This window comes from Coenobita brevimanus, chromosome 85, assembly GCF_032717465.1.
Source record: "Coenobita brevimanus isolate Jiangsu-jjx chromosome 85, ASM3271746v2, whole genome shotgun sequence".
In the NCBI taxonomy this organism is placed as follows: domain Eukaryota; kingdom Metazoa; phylum Arthropoda; class Malacostraca; order Decapoda; family Coenobitidae; genus Coenobita; species Coenobita brevimanus.
Genome location: NC_137038.1, coordinates 10,813,125 through 10,840,029, shown reverse-complemented (window position 1 = coordinate 10,840,029; position 26,905 = coordinate 10,813,125). Strand labels below are relative to the sequence as shown.

The window sequence follows — 26,905 nt, the reverse complement described above, 5'->3', positions numbered from 1 at the left end:
TGCCCTTATTTATAACTGTATTGTTTTGAAATTGCTACATGTTATAAATGAATAAATGATCTTCCTAATGAAGGGAAAAAAAAAAGAGAGAAAATAAATTAGCTTATTTTAGCATTCACTCATTTATTCAACACTGATTTCTCACATAAATATAAACATTTCCTCAAATACTATGCACAGGCTATATAATCTGATGCAACACAACACTGCTAATGTCACAGAAAACACTGAGGATGTCATGCAGAACCCTGAAAATATTCGTTCTCAACAGAGTACACCCATACCCCAATTTCTGGCAGTGTTATGTACCAGTGGGAATGTTCGTTCAGCGAGTACGTCGGATATCAAAGCAATTTTCCCTATAAGATAGTGAAGAAAAGCCAGAGATGCATTCCAGGCCGAAAGCCAAACTCTCATATACTGTACCTTAGTCAATAGAGACTGACACAGGAACATCATAGGTAATGTTATTATCCTCATAAACAATGGTATTGCTAAAAAATGAGACATAAACATCACATGCAGGAAGGTAAGGTGGGTGGGATGTGTGCTGTGAGATGCTTCTGGGCAACTGACAGGCAGGCATCTGGCAGTGTGCCAGGTGGGGATGGGGAAGGGTGGGGGACTGGAGGGAGACAAGCTGAAGTGGGGGTGGGAGACAAGTGGGAGTGGGAGAAGGTGGGGGGATGGGGAGGGAGACAAGCAAGGGTGGAGGAGGGCTGAGGGACAGGGAGAGACAGAAAAGCCAAACTGCCCTATTACCCCCCACCTCCATCCCCACCCAGTCTCACTCCCTCTCTCACTCACTGTCTTACTCACTATCATTGACACTCGCTCACTCACTCTCACTGACTCACTCTCTCATTGGCTGTCACAGACACACTCTCGCCTACTCGCTGACTCACTCTCTCACTCACTCTTACTGACTCTTCACTCACTCATACTGACTCACTGTCAATCACTCACTGACTCACACTTATGCTCACTGTCATTGACTCTCTCTCTCTCTCTCTCACACACACACACACACACACACACACACACACACACACACACACACACACACACACACACACACACACACACACAGTTTAATTGTGTGTTCTCTGGAAGAGGGGAAAGTGCCACAAGAATGGAAGAGGGCAAATGTGGTATCATTTTATAAGGGAGGAAATGGAAGAACCCCTGAATTATAGACCAGTGTCTCTAACCAGCATAGTCGCAAAATTGTGTGAGAGAATCCTGAAAGACAGATGGATAAAATATCTAGAAGAGATGAATATTTTTGCTAAACGTCAGTTTTGATTCAGAAGTGGAAGGTCATGTGTTTCCAACTTGCTGAGCTTTTGCTCAAGAGCAATTGATGTGGTACAGGAGAGAGATGGCTGGGTGGATTGTGTGTACTTAGAGAAGGCCTTTGACAAGGTACCTCATAAGAGACTAATGTGGAAACTAGAGTATATAGGAAGACTGAAGGGGAAACTCCTGGAATGGATGCGAGACTTTTTGAGAGACAGACAAATGAGGACAGTAACAAAGGATAGGATGTCTGGATGGAGGGATGTAACAAGTGGAGTCCCTCAAGGCTTGGTGTTGGCACCAGTAATGTTCTTGATTTACGTAACTGATATGGTAGATGGAGTGAACAGTTATGCAAGTCTGTTTGCTGATGATGTAAAGATCTTGAGGAAGGTAGAGGTTGAGGAGGATTGTAAAATGCTGCAGGAGGATCTGGATAGGATACATGATTGGAGCCAGATGTGGGAAATGAAATTTAATGTAAAGAAATGTAAAATATTGGAAATGGGTAAAAGTACCAGGAGGCCATCACAGAATTATTTGTTGGGTAATGAATTAAATACAAAAACGAGAGAAGAGAAAGCTTTGGGAGTGCTGGTCCAAGATAGTTTGTCACCTGAAAAACATATTAACAAGTTAGTTGGAGAGACGTATAAACTCTTGACTAACGTAAGAGTAGCATTTCATTATAGGGATGAGGAGTTGATAAAAAATTGATAATGGCGATGATCCGCCTTAGGTTAGAATATGCAGCGGTAGTGTGGTCTCCACACAAAAAGAAGGATATAAACAAGATTGAGAGAATACAAAGAACACCGACCAAGATGGTCCCCAGTCTGGCAGATCTTTCATACAGAGAGAGGCTGGATTTGCCCTCCTTAGAGGAAAAGAGAAAGGGGAGACATGATTGCAGTGTTCAGGACCATGATAGGAGTAGATAAAATTGACTGAGAAGATCTGTTTATATGGGATAAGAGAGCAACATGAGGACACGGAATGAAATTGAAGAAGTCAAGTTGCTTGAAGGATATCAAGAAATATAGGTTTCCTTATAGAAGTATAGACCTGTGGAATAGCCTGGACAAAGAGATCATCCAGTCTAAAAACTTCTATCTATCTATCTATTGCCAGACGCCTCAGTCCCATTCGGGGTGGCCACAAGCAAATCGCCTCCATGTCGCCCTGTCCCCCACCATTTCACTGCCCTGCTCCCAACTCACACCCCCCTCTCTCATATACCTCTCCATCCCATCCCTCCATCTCATCCTCGGCCTCCCCCTCCCTCTTCCCTCCTTCACCTCACTCACATACACTCTCTTCGTCAGTCTTTCACCCTCCATCCTCTCCACATGGCCAAACCACCTCAGTGTATTCCTCCTAATGCTTCCTATCACATCCACATCCACACCACAATGCTCCTTTATGTCCTCATTTGTCAGCCTGTCTCTCAATGTGACTCCACAGGCTCCTCTTAAATAACTCATTTCCACTGCTCTCACTCTTGACTTGTGCCCTTCCAACAACATCCAAGCTTCACTTCCATACGTTAGAGTTGGTATCACAGTACTGTCATGTAGTAACTTTTTCACTTCCATGCTCACTTCCCTGTTTCTTATCACTGCTTTCAAAGAACCAGCAACCTTTCTTCCCTGCTGTACCCTTTCAAACACTTCACCCTCCAAACCTCCATCCTTACTTATCGCTACCCAAGTACTTAAACGTACAGTACAGTACTTACATTTTCCAATTCCCCACCATCCAACCTTACTGTACATTCTCCGACTTCACCTCTCTCAAAGACCATCACTTTACTCTTCCCTACATTCACCTTTAGATTCCATTTCTTACACACTCTCCCAAACTCATCCACCAAGCCTTGCATCTCCCTTTCGTCTTCACTCAACAACACAGTATCATCTGCAAACAGCAGCACAGGGAGTTTCCAAACACTACCCTTTCTCACCAGGGCCACTCCAACATCCACTACCCTACCTTGTACCTCTTTTATTACCCCATCCATGTACAGATTGAACAACCATGGAGACATGACACATCCCTGTTTCAACTCAACCTTCAAAAAGAAAAATTCACTCAGTTCACCATCCACATGCGCTGCAGCCTTAGCACCATCATACATACTCTTCACAGCATTCAACAACTTCCCATCTACTCCAGATTTCCTTAATACTTTCCACAATCCTTGTCTATCCACCCTGTCATATGCTTTCTCCAAATCCATGAATGCCGCATACAACTTCTCTCCCTTCTCTAGAAACTTTTCCACTAAGGATCTAAGAATGAATATCTGATCTACACAACCTGTTCCCTTCCTAAAGCCTCCCTGTTCTTCTCCAACTAATTCCTCTGTTATTTCCCTAACTCTGTCAATAAGTATCCTACCATACACTTTTCCTATTATACTAAAAAGACAAATGCCCCTATGATTACCACACACTTCTTTTTCCCCTTTTCCTTTGTACAAGGGAATAATTATACCTGACTTCCAATCCTCCGGAACTCTCCCTTCCTCCCAGGCCAATCTGCACATCTTCCACATCTATTCAACTACTTCCTCTCCCCCATGCTTCAACATTTCACTTACTGAGAAACAGTGACGGGAACCCACGAGCATAGCACAATTTGTGTATATCACAATTGGGTATATTAGGTAAATACATAAATATTTGGAACAACTAGACGAAGAGGTGGTGCAGGCGAAAAACATTCATGTGTGTAAAAGTAGACTAGATAAATGTGGGTATGGAGACAGGACAACACGAGCATTGTTCAATTCCTGTATACTACAAATAGGTAAGTAGACACACACTTACACACACACACTTACACAAAAGGTTAGGGAAATACGAGAAAAGCAAGACAAGACCTCTAAAGGTGACTTTCCAGAGTGTAAACACTGTGGAAGAGATACTAAAAAATGCAAAGAATCTTATGGAAAAAGAGAAGTTCAAAAATGTATGGATAAAAAGATGCCTAACACAAGAGGAACTGGAATTACTGAAAGAGAAAAGGGAGGAAGCAAAAACAAAAAATGAGGGAAGATCAGAAGAGGAGAATAAGAAATTTTTTTACAAAGTAATAGGATTGCAGGTACGAAAGTGGTACACAAACAGGATGGAAGAAAAAGGAGGAAGGTAGTAGAACCATGTCATGACAAGTATATAAACAAGATGATAAAGTTGAAATGTGGATGGAATGGTATCTAAATTACTAGAGATGAATGATTATGTCAGAGAAAATGAACCACAAATAATATGCCTAACTGAAACAAAATTAACACCAAGGATATCCAATGATATACTAAACTTAGAGGAATACAATATACAGTATGGAGAAGAGACAGAAATTTAAAAAAAGGAGGAGGAATTATAATATTAACTAAGAAAAATCTAAACGTCAAGGAAATAAAACTAGATATACCATCACAAGTAGAACTGATTGCAGTAGAGATCGACACATCTGAAGGTAAAGTAATTGTAGCCAATTTGTACATGCCACCCAGATCAAACACATGGGAAAGAGACGAATATGAGGACCTGGCAGAGAGTACAATTCAGAGTATAAGATCATTGCTACATAAAATGGAAGAGAAATCGTAAAGAATTATACTAACTGGGGACTTCAATACAAATATAAATTGGAATACTCTAGATATAAATAGCCAAGAAAGCTGTTGGGACCAAAAGCTCCTGGATCTCGTACAAGAGCAACATGTGAGGGAAACCACAAGAAAAAGAGGACTTGATGTACCTTCAGTGCTAGATCTAATATTTACTAGACAAGAAAATGATATTGACAGTTTAATATATCACCCTCCACTCGGCAAAAGCGATCATGCAGTACTAACTTCAGGATAGCATATGACATAGTAAACAGCAATGACAGTTACAAAAAGAGCCTAAACTATAAAAAGGGAAATTATCAAGACCTAAAGAAGAATTTCTTAGAAGTTGATTGGGAAAATGAGCTTAGAGGACAAGATTTAAATGCTGTATATAAAAAATTTTGTGAATTTTATGAAATAGGAGTCCAGAAGTACATCCCACAGCACAAAGAAGCAGATAAGAAAATACAGAAGTGGTTTAATACAGAATGTAGAAAATCAAAAGAAAGAAGAGATTTGTTGTGGAATAGATACAGAAGACACAATAGTGAAAGGGCGTACAATAATTACAAACAGGCAAGAAACGACTATACAAGAATAAGGAGGGAAGCCCAAAAACAGTTTGAGGAGGATATAATAAATAAAAGTAGTGATCAACCAAAGCTGTTTTACAGCTATATCAGAAGCAAAACCAAAGTAAAAGATATAATACAATCCATTATGGACGAGGGAATCACTTATACACAAGAGAAAGATATTTGTGAAGCACTAAATAAGAATTTCCAATTAGTTTTTACAGAAGAAAAAATTTTTGAGAGGGACTATGTGGAACACGCATGTCCACACTTACTACCAGATATACAAATAGTAGAAAAAGTGATACAGGAGGAGTTAAGTAGATTAGACAGAGGAAAAGCAAGTGGTCCTGATGAAATTTCATGTTGGGTATTACGAGAATGTGCAAAGGAGTTAAGTAAACCATTTTTTATAATTTTCAAGAAATCCTTGAGTCAAGGTAAACTACCTGATATTTGGAAAAAAGTAAATATTGTCCCCTTATTCAAGAAAGGAAATAGACAAAATCCACTCAACTACCGACCAGTATCACTGACCAGTGTTGTAAGCAAGGTATTAGAAAAACTTATAAGAAAAGCTTGGGTAAATCATCTAGAAGAACACAGTATGATAACAGAAAGACAGTTTGGTTTCAGAAAAGGAAAATCATGTGTTACTAATCTGTTGAGCTACTATGACAGAGTAACAAACACAATACAGGAAAGGGAAGGATGGGTGGACAGTATCTATTTAGATTTCAAGAAAGCTTTTGACACAGTACCACACCAAAGACTTTTATGGAAACTGTACCATCAAGGAGGAATTCGAGGCAAACTGTTTTGTTGGATGCAAGACTTTCTCATAAAAAGAGAAATGAGGACAGTACTAAGAGGAAACTACTCATCATGGAAAGAAGTGACTAGTGGAGTATCACAGGGTTCAGTGCTGGCACCAATCATGTTTTTAGTGTATATAAATGATATAAACAGTAACACTGGAAATGAGAGCTATCTGAATATGTTTGCAGATGATGCAAAAATACAAAGGAGAATTGCTAGCACAGACTTTGGTAAAGAGCTACAAGAAGAATTAAATAAACTTCATGAATGGAGTAGTACATGGCAAATGGAATTCAGTGTGGACAAGTGTCATGTAATTAAGTTTGGTAAAAGTGGAAAAAGACCTGATTGGGATTATAAGTTAGGAAATAAAACCCTATACACATCAGAAAGAGAGAAAGACCTAGGTGTGATTATCAATAACAGACTATCTCCGGCTGACCACATCAGCGAGAAGGTACGGAACATGTATACACTGCTTGCAAATATGAGAATAGCATTCACATACATAAATGAAGATGTGCTAAGAAGGATAATAACATCATTCATTAGATCAACCCTGGAATATGCATCAGTAGTCTGGAGTCCTCATCTCAAAAAGCATATAGACAAGATTGAAAAAGTTCAAAGGGCCGCTACAAGATGGATACCAAGCTTAAGGGACCTAAGCTACGAAGAAAGACTAAATAAACTGAATCTACCAACTTTACAGGAGAGAAGGAAAAGAGGTGACATGATAATGCTATATAAGTGCATATCAGGAAAGGAGAAAATAGACATAAATGATTACTTAACATATGGAGAAGCATCAGCAAGAGGACACTGCAAAAAACTGCATAAGAAGAGAGGTGATAAAGACGTAAGGAAATTCAGTTTCCCAAACAGAGCAATTGATCAGTGGAATGCACTACCGAATGAAATAGTGTGTGCCAAAACAATTCACAAATTTAAGGATATTTACGATAAATATGGTTTAAGACATGGGACAGTACGAACTTGACTCATTCCTGTAAAGATACAATTAGGTAAGAACAATTAGGTAATTAGGTAAGAACACACACACTTGGGAGACAAGCTGGGGTGGGGGAGAGTGGGGAGATGGGGAGTTAGACAACTGAGGGTGGGGGAGGATGGGGGGATGGAGAGGGAGACACGTCTGGCAGTGCTGAGCGTGGTGGGGTATGGATGAGGGATGAGGGAGAATAGAGAGGATGGAGGGAGGACAGAGAGAGCTGTGAGCACCACCATATCCCATTCAGGCATGCCCATTTCAGACCTAGGGAAGGGTGGAGTGTTTGGACTAGCGAATTGATGGCTTTTCAGATTGTGGGAATGTTTTCTCATTTCTTTTGTTCAGTCTAGCAAATCGTCAGTTATTGATGCATCAGAAATCAGGGTATGGTTGTACTGAAGAACGAAACATATTGATTAGTAAAAATCAGCCGGGGTTCAGCTACTTTTATCACAGGTTTATATCACAAATGTTGCTTTACAGGCCATGAAAAACATTCAGTAATAAACACTGCTAAGACTGCTAATGTATCACAACAAGAATGAAAGGTTGCTGGTTCCTTGAAAGCATTGATAAGAAACAGGGAGGTGAGCATGGAAGTGAAAAAGTTGCTTCATGACAGTATTGTGATACCAACTCTGACGTATGGAAGTGAAGCATGGACCTTGTTGGAGGGACAGAAGTCAAGAGTGAGAGCAGTAGAAATAGTTATTTGAGAGGAGCACGTGGAGTCACATGGAGAGACAGACTGACAAATGAGGAAGTGAAGGAGCATTGTGGTGTGGATGTGGATGTGATAGGAAGCATTAGGAGAAACACATTGATGTGGTTTGGTCATGCTGAGAGAATGGAAACTGAGAAACCGACAAGGAGAGTGTATGTGATTGAGTCGGAGGGGGGATTTGGAAGGGGGAGGCAAAGGATGAGATGGAGGGTTGGAGTGGAGAGGTATATGAGAGAGGTGGGTGTAAACTGGAAGTAGGGCAGTGAAATGGTGGGGGGCAGGGCGACATGGAGGCGATTTGTTTGTGGCTACCCCTTACTTGATAAAGGTGTCTGGCAATAGATAGATAGAATATATCACAAAACACTCCATTAATAAAGACTACCTTTTTACCAAAATCACTGAAAAGAACAAAAGAATTCTGAGAAAAACAAAAGAATTTACGATGCCGTTGGCAAGCATAAAGGAGCGTCCAGAGGCTGTAACACACGAAGGCAAACTGGCGCAGGGACCCTTGTGCGTGGGTGTGGGGAGACAGCTGATTGACGCTCCTGTGCTGTGTCCACAGCCCAGGTTAGGACACAGCTGAAAATCATGGTGAAAAAATACCACAACCTCTCTGGTTGGATGCAACCTGTGTCGAAAAAGTGCAAGTGGTTGGATTTCACTTGGATGCAATCTGCGTCGGAAAAGTGCAAGCAGTTTGATTTTTTACCGAGCCCTTGTGTATGAGAAGGTTAAGAGGTATTCATGACCCCCTGAGAAATGCAACATTGGTCCCTAGTTTGGGAACCTTTGGTTTATGGAAATAGATTTTAACACGTGGCTGCTGGGGTTTCCAGCATATGAACATCGTCATCTGATTTTATTCTGAATTCAAAAGTGTGTCAGCAACAGCAAAAGAGTTACTGTAATTATATTCTTGCAGTGTCCATATTGTGTTCTTCAGCTTAGGGAAAACATTGCTTGGTGAATGGTTTGGAAACTATTTCCATGAACCATTTCACTGTCAGAGGTCTCCCCTGATTTGAATGAAATCATGTGGTGAAAGCAAGGATACAATAACTAAACACATCATGGTGGTGCAGGGGTGAATCATTAGGAAGGACATTCATCCTCGGTGAATAAGTTGGTTGCCTTGTATAGTGTGTTCAGATGCTCTTCTTTGTCTCTGCAAGTGAATATCAAAATGAGTGCAAGAGTATTTAATACTGGAAATATTTATTAACTGATACAGAGTATTCTTCATTGAATCTGGTAATTTTTGCCAGATATATAATTTGTTTTCTTCATAGAAAAAGTTAAAATAAAATATGCTGTATTTTTGTGCTCCATTTTGGGGTGAAAATAAAGCAGGTTGCATTTTGAGCACAACAGTAAGTTGGAGCTTCTATAAAATGTCAAACATAGTACAGAACAGCATTTGTGAGAGTACTCAGGAGTTTTTGGTTTGGCAGCTAAAGATTATATGAAAGATCCAGTTCAGCAACCACATTATTTCAAAGAGGCATGAACTTCCTTGTGTTTACAGCAGGGCATAGAGACTCCCACACAACACATACACAACTGCTAGTGCTTGCCCTGATGCTTCTCAGTGCTTTGCGTGTGCTGCGCTTCAGGGTTCAATGACTAACACTCATGACTTTCTATCAGCTTTTATCAAAAGCAAATGTAGCAGATGGTGTCAGAATGTCATAAGAATTGGGGTCAGCCCTTTTACTTGCAATGTTTTGACATTACATTTGCTGATAATGACTTGTCATTGCTCATTTTTCCAGTTTTCATAATTTTTGATCTTGATTTTTTTTATAATATAAGGATATGTAGGGTAGGTAAAAATTACAGTGATTAGTTTATCAAAGAACTGGGATATGCAGCACACAGATCCACTGCTTCTAATAACATGTGTTGTTACAGTGTTGCAACAACAGGAGGATGGAAATAAACATTTCGATATGTGTAGCATAGGCATGAGTGAAGGAAAATTTTAACCCATTGAATCCGGTGACATAGTACTTATTTTGTACTTGCTGTCTCTGAACAGTTTATTCAGTTTTGGAGAGACTTTCAACCTTTTCACAACAATAGGTCTTCTCTAAAACCCAATGAAGTTGTCTAGCAGCATGGAGAATAAAGTATTAAAAACAACACACACACACCAGATTGAAGGGGTTAATCCATAGTTATGTATTTGACAGAGTAATCCTTTTGAAGTTCACCAGCCAAAAAAATAAGAATAAATAAATAAAATAACGCAGTTAAAGTGATGGGGTTTCTCAAAGCAAGACCATGTTCATTTACTATTAATTACTTGAATGTGGTGACGTATTTTATTCAGTGTTCTTAATGCCATCAGACAGTTTTGATTAGACTTTTCTAACTGGAGGAGTTAATTGTAGTCTTCATTATCCTCATCACTACAAGAGGTCTCTTATAATTTGAATAAAACAGTGTGGTGGTAATAAGAATAGACTAGAAAAATGTCATTGGAGTGAGGGGTTAATATACTGTTTTTAGAACATAAGAATCATTTACACATCCTGAATTATTTCATGGAGAAATCAATGGCGGAGTTGGACGTGTTTGTATATGCACAGTATACGGATGATAAAAAGATATCATTCGTGATAGCACAAGCATGCATAAGTCTTGTGCAAGTGTTTTTGCATGTGTGTGTGTTTTATATGTTTGGTAAATAACATTAAGCCTTCTTATTCATCACGATTGAACTTACCACACCAGCATGTGTTTCTGGGTGTACAGTTTGAGCATTTTTGCATATTCTGTATGTGCGTATGCATTCCTTCACCCCAGAGATGTGTGTAATGTAAGAGTCTAGACGGCCCATATATTTAAAGTTTGGAACCACCGACCTCACTGAAACTTGATCTCTATAATACTGTATGTCTGAATATGATGACAGGACATGTTATACTGGCCTTCTTAGTGACCTTTATCACATGAATCTTGACAGATATTTTACAAGATAGAACTAGTATAAGTATGCTCTGTCTTCCTGAAAATTCATTTACTTGAATTTTTATGTTAATAGACCCAAACACAGGAGAGATTTCTGTTCTTCTCTGGTGCATAGACTTAGTCTTAATTTTAATGTGGATCCATTTTCTCTGCTTTGCACCTCTTTTTGGCAAGCTAATTTTTGTTTATCAGCCAAAGTAATGATGGAAGCATAATTAAAATGTTCAAGAGTAACAGTGATACCAGCATTAAGAGTTCATTGTGATACTAACAGAAAGAGTTCATTGTGTATGAACTACTGCCATTAACATGCAGTCTTTTTAAATGCTGTGTATCCAGGCATCTGAAAATGAACAAATCTTGAATTTCTGTTTTGCTATACTTTATTTAGAAATAGCAGCTTATGCAGGCTCTAAGCTGTAGGTTCCCTCTTATTCATGTTAAAGCAAAAAAATAGCCACTCTATACTTCAGCTTGAGTGAGGTGGGTTTGTCTAGCCTCATACACTACAGGTTGGCCACTAAGGCCACAAGGCCCTAATTGTTTGATCCTTAATTTTTTACCCATAAGATGTCAATGTATTAAGCAATAGTAACATTTAATTCCATGGTTTTAGCCCATTCAGTCCAACAATGTCTTTTATATATTGTTATTTCTATCTCTAGATTAATTATTCAGCTTACAAGAAATTTTGAACTGAAGGGGTTACATACAGCCCTCATTAATCCCTTCTTACTAGAGGCCTGGCCTAACTTGAGTAAAGTCATCTGATGCGTAAATGAAAAGTATATCATTGAATGAAGGGAATCAATGTACATTTTTACTGAATTTCCCTTTTTTAATACTGATGTGATTTTTGTAACACTGACATGATTTTTGTAACATCTTGTCCTTGGTACAGTATATAATTTATATCCATATGTATTTTATAGTAGGTCTTTTTCTCATTTCTTCTTTAATCTTTTCCTGGAAAAATATATGATTTGCATTCATATGAATCATCATAGTAAATCCTTTCTCATTTTTTTTTTCCCAAATTACTTATTCTGATTCTACAGGTATATTTTCTTCCATAGTAAGTTTATTCTTCTGGGTTATCATATTATATTACAAGTACCTCCCAATTTTCCTTACATTTACTTACCTAACATACTAACCCTGTGACATTATATACTTCGCAGTGTGACTATGTGTGGGTTTGGTCCTTTGTGAAATAATGTAGGACATTTTTTGGTATACTAGCCAACTAAGGCTTGTATTGTTGTCAGAGTGGGAGGTTTCACATACGTCTGCCCTAGTGATATACAGTATTTGCATATCACGCCTAAATATTCACCTGTGTGTTATTTGTGTTTTATTAAAATTAACAGTCATAAACAACATACAGGAAATTTTTATGCTATACTGTTTGCAGTAATAGCGTGGTAAAGAAAAGGTGCTGTACTCACTTCACTTTTACTTGCCCTCAAATTCCCATCTCGAAATTTGAAGTGTCACAATAGCTAAATCCTAGCATCTAGTCATGAACAAGTGGTATGGAAGGGATACAGAGTTGTTGCATTCTTTTTCTGCCATTGAACTACAGGCTACAAAAGGACAAAGTTCTGAGCCAAGTGAAGGTGAACAAACTGTAGAAAACCTCCTAAGCTGATGTGTCCCAGGTGCCAGGTATTAGTGTGCAGTGCTGTGTTGTTTGTGCATCCAAGTGACTCCAAAGTAAAGAAACTGAAGGTTACATACTGTGAGTAACTAAACCAGGTGATGGAGTATATGCTCTTACTCCAGTACAGTAATACCCCTTTATCTCAACATCATCATCATCTTGACATATTTTTACCTACCAGAGGATGGGGTGAGGTAGCTTCCATAACAATGAAAGAGAAAGTAGGGACGTGAGAGAACTACAGGAGGGTCCTGATGTCACGAATTGTTCGTTTATGGAAATCTGCTCATTAGCCCCGAGGCTGTGGCCGCCCTAAACATTTCCTACGTCCGTGGTATGGGAAAACCGGTTAAAAAAAAATGTTTTCATCATGTGGTTTGACCCACTTATACCTAACCAGACATGATAACAATTTATTCATACAAAGTTTACATTCCACGCTGATGATTCATGACCCAGTCATCAAACATAAGCATGCAGTAGGTGTAAAAAATAACTGAAAAGTTCACAATATTTCACACAGCCCTTCTGGAATGTATGACGCAGTCTGCTGATCAGCATTTCTGGAATGCTATGGACAGTCGAGGAGTTGAAGAGAATGCTCATATAATGGAGCACATAAACTATGGGAAAAGGGGGATTCAGTATTTGACCACCTCCAGGTTATACCTATGATGCTATATAAGGCAGTTTTAACCCCTAATGCACGGCCAATGGACAGCCGACCGCCCCCCGGGTGGCGGTGTTCGATCGCGGTCTGAGTACCTGTAGGAAAATATTAGCCAAAAATCAGAGATTAACCCTAGAACATTATACTTGGTATGGCAGATAGTACTTACATTCAGCTTTCTCCAGAGACAGGTGTTGAGCCTTCGTGGAATACCCAAGGACTTGTGGAGACTTGCAGAGTTGGGTAACAAAATCTTCACTTTCACACCTCCAGCAACCCGGTTTCCCCTCTACCACAGCCTCATTCTATCACAGTAAACTTTATACTGCAATGTACAGGTAGTTTTGAATCCGTATTTGTACAATAAGCACTGAAAATAAGGCTAGAATTAACGAAGCGTATGGCCGACGTGCAGAGCGGCGGCGGTCTTCCCGTCACTCAACAAACATTTCCATTTTCACAGCTAAAAACACGTATACTACATTATTTTCAATCATATTACTTCCCAAAAGATCACCACAGCGCGCTTTTTATTCTGCCTTACGCCCGTCACTTTATTCTCGTTCCTGTCGGCCGCTCGCACTGACTCGGAAGAGCTAGAACTCGCCATGATGTCACTTTGAAAGCCTGCGGTAAACTGACGCTAAACAGGGGCAAACCGTGCGAAAAAAAGCTAGTGTGACAACTGGGGAAACAATCGTTTCCTATTAGCATAAACTGCTTGTGAGAGGAGAGCGCAGATTTACAGTTCTGAGCAGTCAGAGCGCTGCCATGTATCACAGCCAGGCTGGCCGGGCCATGGGGGGGGGGAGGGGGGAAAAAACGTGATACTTGGCAACAATGGAGGTCAGTAGTACAAAGGTAAAGTATGCTAATTGTAGCTAAAGGGTGGTGGTACTGATAGACAATACCAGCTGGAACATCCTTGCCCTCGTTTATTCAAAATTAACTCGAATCGCAAACGCGATGATCCGCCGTTATGTCCTTTTCGGCGAGTGTCGCAAACGCGATGCCCTGCGTTTTAGGGGTTAAAGAAGAGTAAAAGTTGGTTATATTTTATGTACCAAAATTAACATATGACCTATTGTAATGCATATCTGCTGTAACTGACACAAAAATATCCCCAAGAAATGCATCCACAAACTGTAAACTCTGGCTGGTGACTGTGTATAACATCTGTGGTAAACCTGAGTGCAATAATTTTGATTAATATCATGTCATCAAGACAGTACAAATTTGTATGGTTACATGCTTCCCAAGAACTGAACTTTCATAATTATCTTTCCTAACTTCTTACGTCAGCACATAAACATGTCATTTACTGTAAGGGCCAAATCCTTTTAACCATGTGTCCATCAGCTCATAACAAAAATCAGTCACAGTACTCTTTTCACACTCATCGAAGTTAATGTGAAAACTCATAAATTTTACTCCTGCCTCATTGTTAACCTCTGTAAAGTTTTTATCACTTTCCAACAATGGGCGTATGTACAGTACATAAACACTGCCAGCTCATTTTTCTGGTTGTACGAATGTGACTCTCTTCTCATTTATATTAATCTTCCATATCTCATGCTGCTTTGTCCAATATTTTTAATATTTCCTCAATAGTAAATGCATTTCTTGTATGTTTGGTACAGTATTCTCAGTGCAAGAAGGAGCACTTTCTGGGTACTAAGGTATCGTAACTTAAGTTGGTTTGGAACTGCATGGTCAGAATTCTGGGATGATATGAGGAGTGAGAACAAAAATGCTGTTAAACACAATAACAGTCAACACAACAATGAGGCTCAAGCAGGCAGGTATATGATGTGGGTCACATAAGTGGACTTGGGACATGATACCTTAGGAGTGAGTGACAAAAACACAATGCTCAGGTTGTAAACAAATACAGTATAATCCTCTGCATTTTAGATACCTAAAGCACCCACCTTGTTTCTGCCGCACAGTTGAGTGATGTTATTATGTTATTAAGTAATAAAGAGAGAAATTAAATGCTCATATTAGTGTAAGATGTGTACTTCTTACTTAATCATAATTCTGCTTTACTGTATCCAATATGAACATTGTCCTAGCTTGTTTTGGATGATCTTCCCGTATGTCACTTTACCATCACCAGGGCTGGCTCAGTGTTTCATTGAGGCCGGAGAGAATGCAATAGTAAAATTTGCAGGGGGCCTTTTCCATTTACATATCATGTTTGTAACTGATTCTTATTTTCTTGACTGATGCTGGTAGCTGAATTTTTGGTACGTGTAATACCAGAAAGTGTCCTATATTTATTAACCTTGTATCACTAAATTCTTGTATAATGGACACTCACATTAGGGGACCTTTCTCTAACAAGCATGTGCTCAGTGAAATAGGTCGCACAGTCGTTCATATATCTTTTGACCCTCTTTTATCTACACATTTATATCCATCCATCCATCCATCATCCAGTCCCATGTTGCCCCATAAGGAGCCTAGGAGCCCGGGGCTAGGCAAGTTGGTCCTGACATTTAAGATGAGAGTGACCAGCCTCACTCATCCCTGAGTGGTATTACATGAGCAATAAACCCCAACCACTCCTTGGATATAAACCTTCACCGGCTCAATCCGACTGGAGTGCCGTAATTACCCACTAATCCACCAGGTGCCAAAATCTGGTTATATGGTTACCACTCAGCATAGTAAATGGTTTCTTGGTGTTCAGGAAAACATTTGGCTTGTCACTCAGTGTAGAGTCACCCACAGGCAGAAGGAACAGGAAAGAATGAAGGAAAGAAAGACAGAAGAGAGAGTGTACAGTCACCCGTAGGCAGAAGGATGAGTAAAGAATGAAGGAAAGGAAGACAGAAGAGGATGGAAGGAAAGAAGGATGGAGGAGAGGAAAGGGCACACACCCGAGAGCAGCACTACATCAAGTGAGTGGATGGCGAGTGCCTCCACCTACATTATTTCCCCTGAGAGTTTGTTTACAAAATCATTAAAGTAACAATAACAGGAACAACACAAATTTTGCAGTATTTTTGTTTGGCACTGGTAGGATTCACTGTAATAAAAAACCTTCGCTTTGCTATACTCCACTAGACTGGATATCAGATTTAACGAACACTTTGAGGTCCCCAGACAAACCATTGTACATACTGGATACCATCTGGTACTTGGGAAGAACCACCAGACTATCTGTTTCAGTACATGGGGCATATGATGCAGGCCTGCCAGATCAAACCAGATTGCTTCCCACGTGGAGGGTGGCTTAGAACACAGTTTCTAATGCTGGCAGCATTTTTTTCCACTCACTTGGTCTAGTCATGAAGAAAAATTATGACAAGAGTGTGTAATTATGGGCCAAGTAAGTGTAAAGTGGGTACAGTTTTCATTTTTAGTACCAGAATATGCTATGTCATTCATTTATTATCCATTATGTGCTTGAAATCTCATTTGGGGGGGAGGGGAGAGCCTTGGTCTTACTGGATTATCGGCTTCATCGAATTGGGTTTCCTCCCAATTAATCTGGTATAGAGAGAGTTTATTGTACTAACATTGAGAGAGTCATTATGAATGTTTTTTTTTTTTCTCTTTCTTTCTTTCCATATCAGACTTCAAGAGTTGGTGTTAGATAAGGTGCATTAGATACACACAAGAAGGTCTCAATAAGCATTCTGTTCAGATAAATGGCATTTTAGAGTCAGGTTAGTCTTCTTACTCATATAAAAATTTGCAACAGTAAATACCATACTTGTATTATATTGTACGGGACTGGTTTGCTCTCACCTAACATGGGAGGTCAGCTCTATTATGCATGTTTAAGGACACCCAAGTTATTAGATATGATTTGAGAGAGCCATGGTGGGAGTTAAGGAATCATGGACTGCTGGGAGACCAGATTAACCCTTTGGCTGTGTAATGGACTTTCCCACTAGTTCATGGATAATGTCTGGTATCCAGTGATCATTAAAATCTTATGGAACTGTGTAATATAGCCATGTGTCGCAGCAAAGGACATGTTTGTTTTGGGATAAAGGGATGTTACTGTAATCTGGTGACAGCTAGCTCACCCTGGTTTAGTTGCCTTTGTTATGTGAATATGGAGATGTGCTACATCATTGTTGCAATGTGTTGGTATGTGTGTGACTAACGGTGGTGGTGGTGTTGTGTTGTGTCCGCAGGCTGAGTGTGGCCACCTCCGGCCAGACACACAACCCGGCCAACCTCAATCTACTCTCCAGCCCCATGTTCAGGTTACTGGCTGTGCCGCTCTGCCCCACTGCCCTTCACGCTCACTCTCATGCCCTCACCCTCACTTTCACCCTCACCCTCACTTTCACCTTCACAGTTACAGTAGAACTCCCATTTATCCAGGAACCTCGTTTTCTAAATAGTTGGGTATCTACTGTAGATTATCAGTTGTTCACCTAACTGTAAACCCAGAGTGGGAATCAAGGCTCAGGCTGTGCCATACAAACCAGCACTTCAAATTTGTGTACTTCACTGGTTAAGATTTGAATTTAGAGGAGACTCCATAGAGAACTGTCTCATGGTAGGGAGGGGGGGAGATAAGTAGGAAGAATGGATAAAAAAAAGTTCCAGATGACTTAACATGATATGCTTCAAGTCATTAGTCACCTATTTGCACCAAACAAAACACAGTAAAGTAATTTACTATTCTGACCAAAGTTATGGATGTCGCATCTGCCCACTGTGCATCGCATGTTGTAACTTATAGTTCTTGGGCATATCTTCATTCTCATTATTTGAACTACTTAAGAGACAGCATTTGCTTGGATTTTCATTGAGATATCCAAGTTTTTGCAGTTGTGTTAAATTTGTTGCTAATTTCTTTAATTATTTTATTATATGAAGATTGTTTTTAAAATATCCACAATACTGTAATTAAACTAAAATTGTGTTGACTGCATTGTATTTTGTTTTTGCATGCACTTTGTGTGTCACTGTGAAGCAGTGTCAGCTTTGAGCAGTGAGTTGTGTCATACAGAGTGTGTCTGCACCAGAGAAAAGCACTGTGCAGTTAGAGGAATTTTTTGGACTGTAAGTCCAGGGGCAGATATTCATAGTGGTTTCATACCTTAGTATGAAAACAGTGCTGTACCACAGTGGAATTTGTGTAATTGGAGTCCATTAAGAAATGATCATACAGTTGTCACCGATGATGAACAGTCTGATGCTCATCATACAAAAATCATGTCACTGCACAGTGCTCTTTTTTGGTGCAGCTAAACAGCAGTGCAGTCATGGTAACACCTTAATGATGACACTACAACCAAACACTCAGAGTGAACAATTCTTTTGGTGACACAGAGTTCATGCTTTACTTGCAAACACAAAAAACAGTGAAAGCAACACAACATAACTAAAAAAATAATTGAAGGTCATTTTTACTCACCCTCATATATGTTCATTTTGGCTTCTTGTGTCATTGAGGCAGTGTAGAGCATACTGTAATTGTGATTTGTAAAATGGTCAGAAATAGTAGTGTGTGATTGTGTGAAGACCAGACAGTATGGTAAGCCTCAAGAAGAAATACATAAGAATGAATTAAGTACTGCATCTTTGTCATAGTAACACAGGCTTTTACATTTCTATCCAACTAACCTGGAAGTCCCTTGGTATGTCTTCATACTCCAGATTAGTTTATGGACTGTATAACCAAGGGATTTTATGCCGAGTTACTGGATAATTGATGTTCAGCTGTATCTGCAGAATGACTTCTAAATTTAATGGGGATGTGATGTGATATCCTGGTACTGCAACCATGAATACTGCCACTTTGTTTACTCAGTTGTGTGTTGAGACTTGACATTGGCAGTTGTGGAGTAGTAAAGAATAAATGAACATTAAGAAATTGTGCATCTAACATGCCAGACTTAAACCAGCATGCAGAAACCACTGTTCTCAGCCTCTTGATAATGTTGCTGTCTGTACAGTGTTTGATATCAGTTATGCAGAATTAAGCCATGGGGAATGTTGTGTGATTAATTTAGTACAGAAGTATTAAATGGCAACTCAGTTTTAGACTGTTTTTATTTTAAGGACACCAGGACCTTGGCTGAGTATGGAAATTTAAAAAACAAACCTCCTCAAAGTTAACAAAGTGGTATTATAGCTTATTGCTTTAGTTTACCAAAGTTAACAAAGTGGTATTATAGCTTATTGCTTTAGTTTACCATAGTTTCACCCGCTCTAAGCATGTATAACTCAGACATCCAGCAAATTGATATAACATTCAGTTCTGAGCTTGTATAATTTATTTCCTTTTCCCTAAAAGTAACACATTTTGACATCACTGCTGTAGTTATTAACTCCGATTATTTTATAGCTTTTAAAGTATCACGAAAGGAAAGTTGTCCATTACCCAGTACTTTGAGCCTCATATAAAATATTGTTTATAGTTTTCAGTTGCACTTACAATTGTTATATTCTTTTGTGTTAGTTATCATCATCACCGTTTATTAATTCAGTAATCCCCAGGTTCTTTGATTGGCTTTGTTTTTTGTCATCTTATGGTTGAAGCCGGGTGTTCCATGGTACATATTGCCTTGTTCAGTTCAGTACAGCTGCCTTCACTTCTATTGGCAGATACATTTCTTGAAAACCCTCGACTAAAGGAGACTAGACATATTAAGGGAGTAACTGTATCATGCCACTTTGTCATTAATTTGGCCTGTGTTATTAGATCTAGTATGCTAAAATTTTGCTATATTGAGTCAGTGATAATTGTAAATATAAACACATCATTATACTGTCATTTTTTTCTTTATCTATGTCAATTAGATGTACTGTCACAAGCAAAGGTTCGCTGACAATCTTCGGCACCATTTTGTTGTGTCATCCATATTCTGAGTTCTCCCCACGTCAGTATCTTCCCTTTTGTACTTTTTTCTTATGAGCTTCATATTGCTGTTATGTATAAATACTGTATGTAACACCTTCCACTTCCACAGCAGGCAAAGAAGTGTTGGAAAGTTTCTGAGTGATAGTACATGTATAGCTTTACATCTTAGTGTGTATAGCTTTACATCTAAGTGTGTCAGTGTGTCATAATTACATGCATGATCAAGTTGGTGAGGAATCTAACCCCTTCAGCCTGATTATTTATATCTGTTTTGATCTTGGTACTGTCATTCAATTTTTATTCATCTTAGGAAATACTTCTCTAACCCAGTGGATTAGATTTTGCCTTCATTGACCCATTCACTAACAGATCTGTCTGAAATTTAATGAAATAATTATGTGGAATGGGTTTAGTAATTTACTGTAAAGTGCATGAAAGCAGTGACTGATAGGTTGACTAGTTAATGAAATTAGGATAGGCATTATACCAGGTCTACAATATTTTCATCATTGAGTCAACCAATCATTGTTTTCACGCACTGTAATCATTGACAGTGTTTTAAATATTTGGACATAGAGAGGTTTTATCCTTTTGTTATGATAATGTCATTAGTAATTTTGTTCTTGCTGCCACCACATGATTTTGTTCATTTTAAAAGACACTTCAAGCAGGGGGGTTAGATACAGCCCTCATTAACCCCCTTCACTGTGAGAAGTCTTCCCTAAGTTGAATATAATCATCTAACATCACTAGGAATTAAATGAAAATAATGTCATTGTGGTGTAGGGGTTAAGGACTGCATTTTATGTGGTTCACTGTGTCAGTGTGCATTTTTTTTTTTTTTTTTTTTTTTTTTTTTTTTAATGTACAGGCAGTTTTCATTATAAAGTAATTTATTTATTCCACAGTATCACAGCTTTTTTAATCCAGTTGGTGCAGATATTGTTGCAATAGTTGTTGTATTGGAAGTTGAAATAACCTAGCAAGTCAGTATTATTTTCTCACTCTCTCTCTCTCTTTGTGCATTGGTTTTGTAGAGTTATGTAATCTAGTTACTTCTTCCTCTTGTTAGAGTAGTATGTTGTTGTTTGTGTTGCTCATCTGTGTTCTGTAATTTTCCTCCTTGTGTAGGTACTTTTACTTTAGTATTGCATATTAAGGTAGAAGTGAGCATGTAAGGTAGGTGTGAGCATGTCTCTTCAGCTGTAGGCGTATCTCTTGGATATTGTGTGTGTGTGTGTGTGTGTGTGTGTGTGTGTGTGTGTGTGTGTGTGTGTGTGTGTCTCCATTTTGATTACTTGACTGTCTGTGCTGTACATTTATTCAAGAAAATGTTTGTAATATTTGTATGTATAGCTCTAAGACCAGAGGGGTGTTTCAGATCAAGGTGCATCCATTATATGGCTTGTTTGTGTTGTGGCTGCCTAAAATTTAGTGAACTAATGCTGTACTTTACTTTATGAGAATTAAAAGTAGTCCAGAGTTAATTAATAGACAGACAGTGTAAATATCTATGGTGCATCAGATGTGATTTCCTATGTACAGAAACACAACTGGATTGACGTGCATCTCAGCCATGGTAAACTTTGACTTGAGTATAATGTTGCTTGTCCCGTACACTCACTTACTGGTACCTCTTTTCTTTTTGCTTGACACAAAACTTTTTAGATATATACAGTGGGTAACATTTCCATTTACTTCTGTATGCGGCCATTTTTATGTTAATTTGCAGATCCAAAGTTTATCTTAACAATAAGTTTGAGCATTTTGGAAGATCTATGCACAGTAGTACATGGCGCTGAACAAGAAACATATTCATGTCTCTTTTGTGCTTCTTTATCTTGAAACTCTGTTGCATTTGTTCATGATTTGCATATTTACGCCTCTTTACGTCATTATTGAAGGCCATTGTTTGTGTAATGCTTAACTCTGTGTTACATGTTGTTCTTTCCTTTATATCATGACAAATAATTATTTTTATCTTTTGCTTAATATTTATGTATGCTTAACAATATGTTACTTACATATGAATTGTGTGCTTGACTTCTTTACATGTTACTTAATGCTGTGTTACTTTTCACAATGAGCAAACTTATTTATGACTTGCGTGCTTACTTATTTTACGTGTTGCTTACTTTCTGTTCTTACTTCCATGATGTGCCTATTTATAAACACCATTCCCTCCATCCATTAACGTGTGTGTTGTGTGGGGCGAAGCAGAGGAGACTGGTCCCCCTCTACCCCCTCCCCCCTCTCTTCCCACCACAGCAGCCAAGACTCTCTCCACAAGAGTGTCATCAACCAGCCGAAGAAGAAGGGTATCAAGTCATCCATCGGTCGCTTCTTCAGTAAAAAGGACAAGGTGAGTGATGCTTGTTGGGGAAAGGTCTGTGTATTATGACACAGTACTCATGGGATGATTCAGTAGATGCATTTTATTCACATTAACTGATAATACATTGATGTTTGAAACTTGCTGACTATCCGTAACCCCTTCGCTGCTGTTGGTGTCTGTTGATGCAAGGTACTTTGCTGGGCTAAACCTGCTGATGTCATCAGTCTAAGTGACATCACCAAAAATTGCATATAGGTCTCCTGTGTGTCAGGCGGACTGCCAACGAGCCATAATAATAAGTTCAAATAACCCAAGGGGTGGGCAGTGGGATCTCTGCTGTTGATTTCAGGGGCATCTGGCCCCATTCAACAAGATTAGATCACAGATGTCAAAATAGAAAGACTGTAAAATCTAAGACATTTTGGCATGATGAGAAAGTTATGTTACAAAGGATGTGGCAATGATGGCGGTAATGCTCCACTGACTGTGTGTTTAACCCCTTAACCGCGGAGTGTCACTTTCGTGACGCTTGGGAGCAAGGGATCATACCGCGGGGCGTCACTTTTGTGATTCTGTGTTATTTTGAATTCACCTGGGCTTTCAAGTGGTGGCTTGTATCATCTGTCAGTATTGCCAATGTCCAACACTAGTCAGCACTCCTAATCTCATCTGTACTCCCATCCATTGTTGGCAATTTAGCCATTTCTCCCTGTTCTTGACTCCCCTCCCTACCCCCCCTCCATTACCCTATCCTCTTGCCTGCCCGGCCATGCTACGCTAAGTAAATCTTCCCTGGAATTTTTCACTGATTTCATCCATTAAAATAAGCCCTATGCCCAATTCTTATACCAATTAATATATACAAGAAAGAAATAAGGTAAGTGAGAGTGCCATACGCCTAGAATTGGCCAATTATCACCTGACAACACCTCACGTGCACTCATTCGCTAATTTTTGCTGTTTATTTCCCCTCGAAATATGCTGTATCATCTGTTTTCGTATTAAAAATATACTGTATATAAGAAAGGAAGGGATAAGCCTAAGTGATATTTACATTCACCTGGAACTACCTAATTATTGCAGGCCACCACACTGTATTCTATGCTAAGTAAATCTTCCCTGGAATTTTCCACTGATTTCATCCATAGAAATAAGCCCTATGCCCAATTCTTATACCAAATAATATATACAAAAAAGAAATAAGGTAAGTGATAGCGCCATACACCTGGAATTAGCTAATTATCACCTGACAACACCTCACGTGCACTCGTTCGCTAATTTTCGCTGTTTATTTCCCCTTGAAATATGCCGTATAATCTATTTTCGTAATCTATCTATCTATCTATCTATCTATTGCCAGACACCTCAATCCCGTTTGGGGTGGCCACAAACAAATCGCCTCCAAGTCGCCCTGTCCCCCGCCATTTCACTGCCCTGCTCCCAACTCACACCCCCCTCTCTCATATACCTCTCCACCCCATCCCTCCATCTCATCCTCAGCCTCCCCCTCCCTCTTCCCCCCTCCACCTCACTCACATACACTCTCTTCGTCAGTCTTTCACCCTCCATCCTCTCCACATGGCCAAACCACCTCGGTGTGTTCCTCATAACGCTTCCTATCACATCCACATCCACACCACAACGCTCCTTTATATCCTCATTCGTCAGCCTGTCTCTCCACGAGACTCCACAGGCTCCTCTTAAATAACTCATTTCCACTGCTCTCACTCTTGACTTGTGTCCTTCCAACAATGTCCAAGCTTCACTTCTGTACGTTAGAGTTGGTATCACAATACTGTCATGTAGTAACTTTTTCACTTCCATGCTCACTTCCCTGTTTCTTATCACTGCTTTCAAAGAACCAGCAACCTTTCTTCCCTGCTGTACCCTTTCAAGCACTTCACCCTCCAAACCTCCATCCTTACTCATCACACTACCCAAATACTTAAACGTACTTACATTTTCCAATTCCTCACCATCTAACCTTGCTGTACATTCACTAACTTCACCTCTCTCAAAGACCATCACTTTACTCTTCCCTACATTCACCTTTAGATTCCGTTTCTTACACACTCTCTCAAACTCATCCACCAAGCCTTGCAGCTCCCCTTCGTCTTCACTCAACAACACAGTATCATCTGCAAACAACAGTACAGGGAGTTTCCAGACACTATCCTCTCTCACCAGGGCCACTCCAACATCCACTACCCTACCTTGTACCTCTTTTATTACCCCATCCATGTACAGATTGAACAACCATGGAGACATGACACATCCCTGTTTCAACCCACCTTTCAAAGAGAAAAATTCACTTAGTTCACCATCCACACGCACTGCAGCCTTCGCACCATCGTACATACTCTTCACAGCATTCAACAACTTCCCATCTGCTCCATATATTCTTAACACTTTCCACAATCCTTGTCTATCCACCCTGTCATATGCTTTCTCCAAATCCATGAAAGCCGCATACAACTTCTTTCCCTTCTCTAGAAACTTTTCCACTGTAGATCTACGAATGAATATCTGATCTACACAACCTCTTCCCTTCCTAAAGCCTCCCTGTTCTTCTCCAACTAATTTCTCTGTTCTTTCTCTAACTCTGTCTATAAGTATCCTACCATACACTTTTCCTATTATACTAAGAAGACAAATGCCCCTATGATTACCACACACTTCTTTTTCCCCTTTTCCTTTGTACAAGGGAATAATTATACCTGACTTCCAATCCTCCGGGACTCTACCTTCCTCCCAGGCCAATCTGCACATCTTCCACATCCATTCTACTACTATCTCTCCCCCATGCTTCAGCATTTCACCACACACTCCATCAATTCCTGGGGCTTTCCCCGATTTAACTTTCTTCATTGCTTCCACAACTTCTATCCTACTGATTTCTTCCTGTCTTCTCACCTCCCTCCTTCTCCCAGCCATTCCCCAGCCACTTATACTTGCATTACTTCCATCCTGTATGTTCAACAATTCCTTAAAGTGTTCTCTCCATCTGCTCACTTTTTCTCCCTTCTCCACTAGTAATCTACCATTTTTATCTTTCACTCCACTGCTAACTTCACTTCCACCCTGTCTTACTCTTTTCACTTCTCTCCAGAACATTTTCTTACAGTCCCTCCACTTTACACTCAAATAATAAATACAGTATACATATACATATAAGGAGGGAAGGGAGAAGCCTAAGTGATATTTACATTCACCTGGAACTACCTAATTTATAATGTATTGTCTAGATTTCCTGCCAATCATTTCACTGCTATATATTAGCTGCTGTCAAGAGGCTGACGTTGGCAGTAATGCATTTCTCTAGGTAGGCAACTACCCCGGCCCACCCTTTTCAGTTCACTCTCATCTTCCAATGTGAAGGTACGTCTGTTTGCTCCTGCTAACTTCAGCCACTTTTCACCCCCATGCAAAGGGCCCTGTGACCTTTACCACCTACTAAACCTCGTGTGGAAAGAGGTAAAGGGCTGACAATTGATAAAAGAGTGACTACGATCTTTCTATTGAGTAAACAGTGCAAGTGGAATTGTAAATAATGTGTAAACAGCAAGTGAAAGTAATGAATGTAAATATACGTGAACAGTGGAAAATAGTTTTATAAGTTACTTCAAGTGACAGTGCATAACACAGTGTAAATAAAATAGAAATGTAAATAACGTAAATAAAATAGAGAACGTAAATAGAAATGTAAATGAGTACTGTAGTATGATAAGAATACGAGTATATACTCTAGGAGTAATGAAAGTGAAAGTTTCACTTTAGCATGTATGAATACTATGAGTTATGAGAGTGAAGGTGAAAGTGACATTCACTCTCAATGCTAGTATACAGGACGAGAAAGTGAATGCTACGTATTTTACTGAAAGAATTGAATCCCTACAGTGACAATAAACTAATACTACTGATGGAAACATGGATAAAGACTGTAGATATATATAAGTGTTATATAGTAATAGAAATATAAAGTATGAGGAGTTTTATGAATAATAAATGACAGAATACCAGCAGCGAACTAGAGCAAGTGGGAAGGTCATACGCGCTCGTAATTTTCATTGCTTTCACAGTGGGTTTTTTTTTGGAGTATGGATCCCAAACTACTTGATAATCATAGAATAGTGTTTATAGTGTTAATATCTGGCTGTGGTAATCATATTACGGGTTGTCGGGAAGTGAAAAGTGGAGACATCGTTACCCAACTTCAGAGGTCTCCACAAGTCCTACGGTAATCGACGAAGGCTCAACAAACATCCCAGGAGAAATCTGAAGGTATGTACCATATGCTTATTTGATTTTAATATTCCAGGACTAATAACTGATTTTTGGCAAATATTTTTTGAGAGTCTGTTGGAGCCCG

At 39.3% G+C, this 26,905-nt stretch overlaps 1 protein-coding gene across 1 annotated transcript in view; it reads left to right on the top strand.

The window, feature by feature from the left end:
- Positions 1–26,905, top strand: part of Liprin-alpha (PTPRF interacting protein alpha) — a 332,503-nt gene that overhangs the window by 231,855 nt on the left and 73,743 nt on the right. The window contains exons 19-20 of the mRNA XM_080280589.1: positions 17,518–17,589; positions 22,470–22,563. Of these exons, the coding sequence (XP_080136715.1) occupies positions 17,518–17,589; positions 22,470–22,563 (166 nt within the window). The remainder of the gene's footprint in view (positions 1–17,517; positions 17,590–22,469; positions 22,564–26,905) is intronic.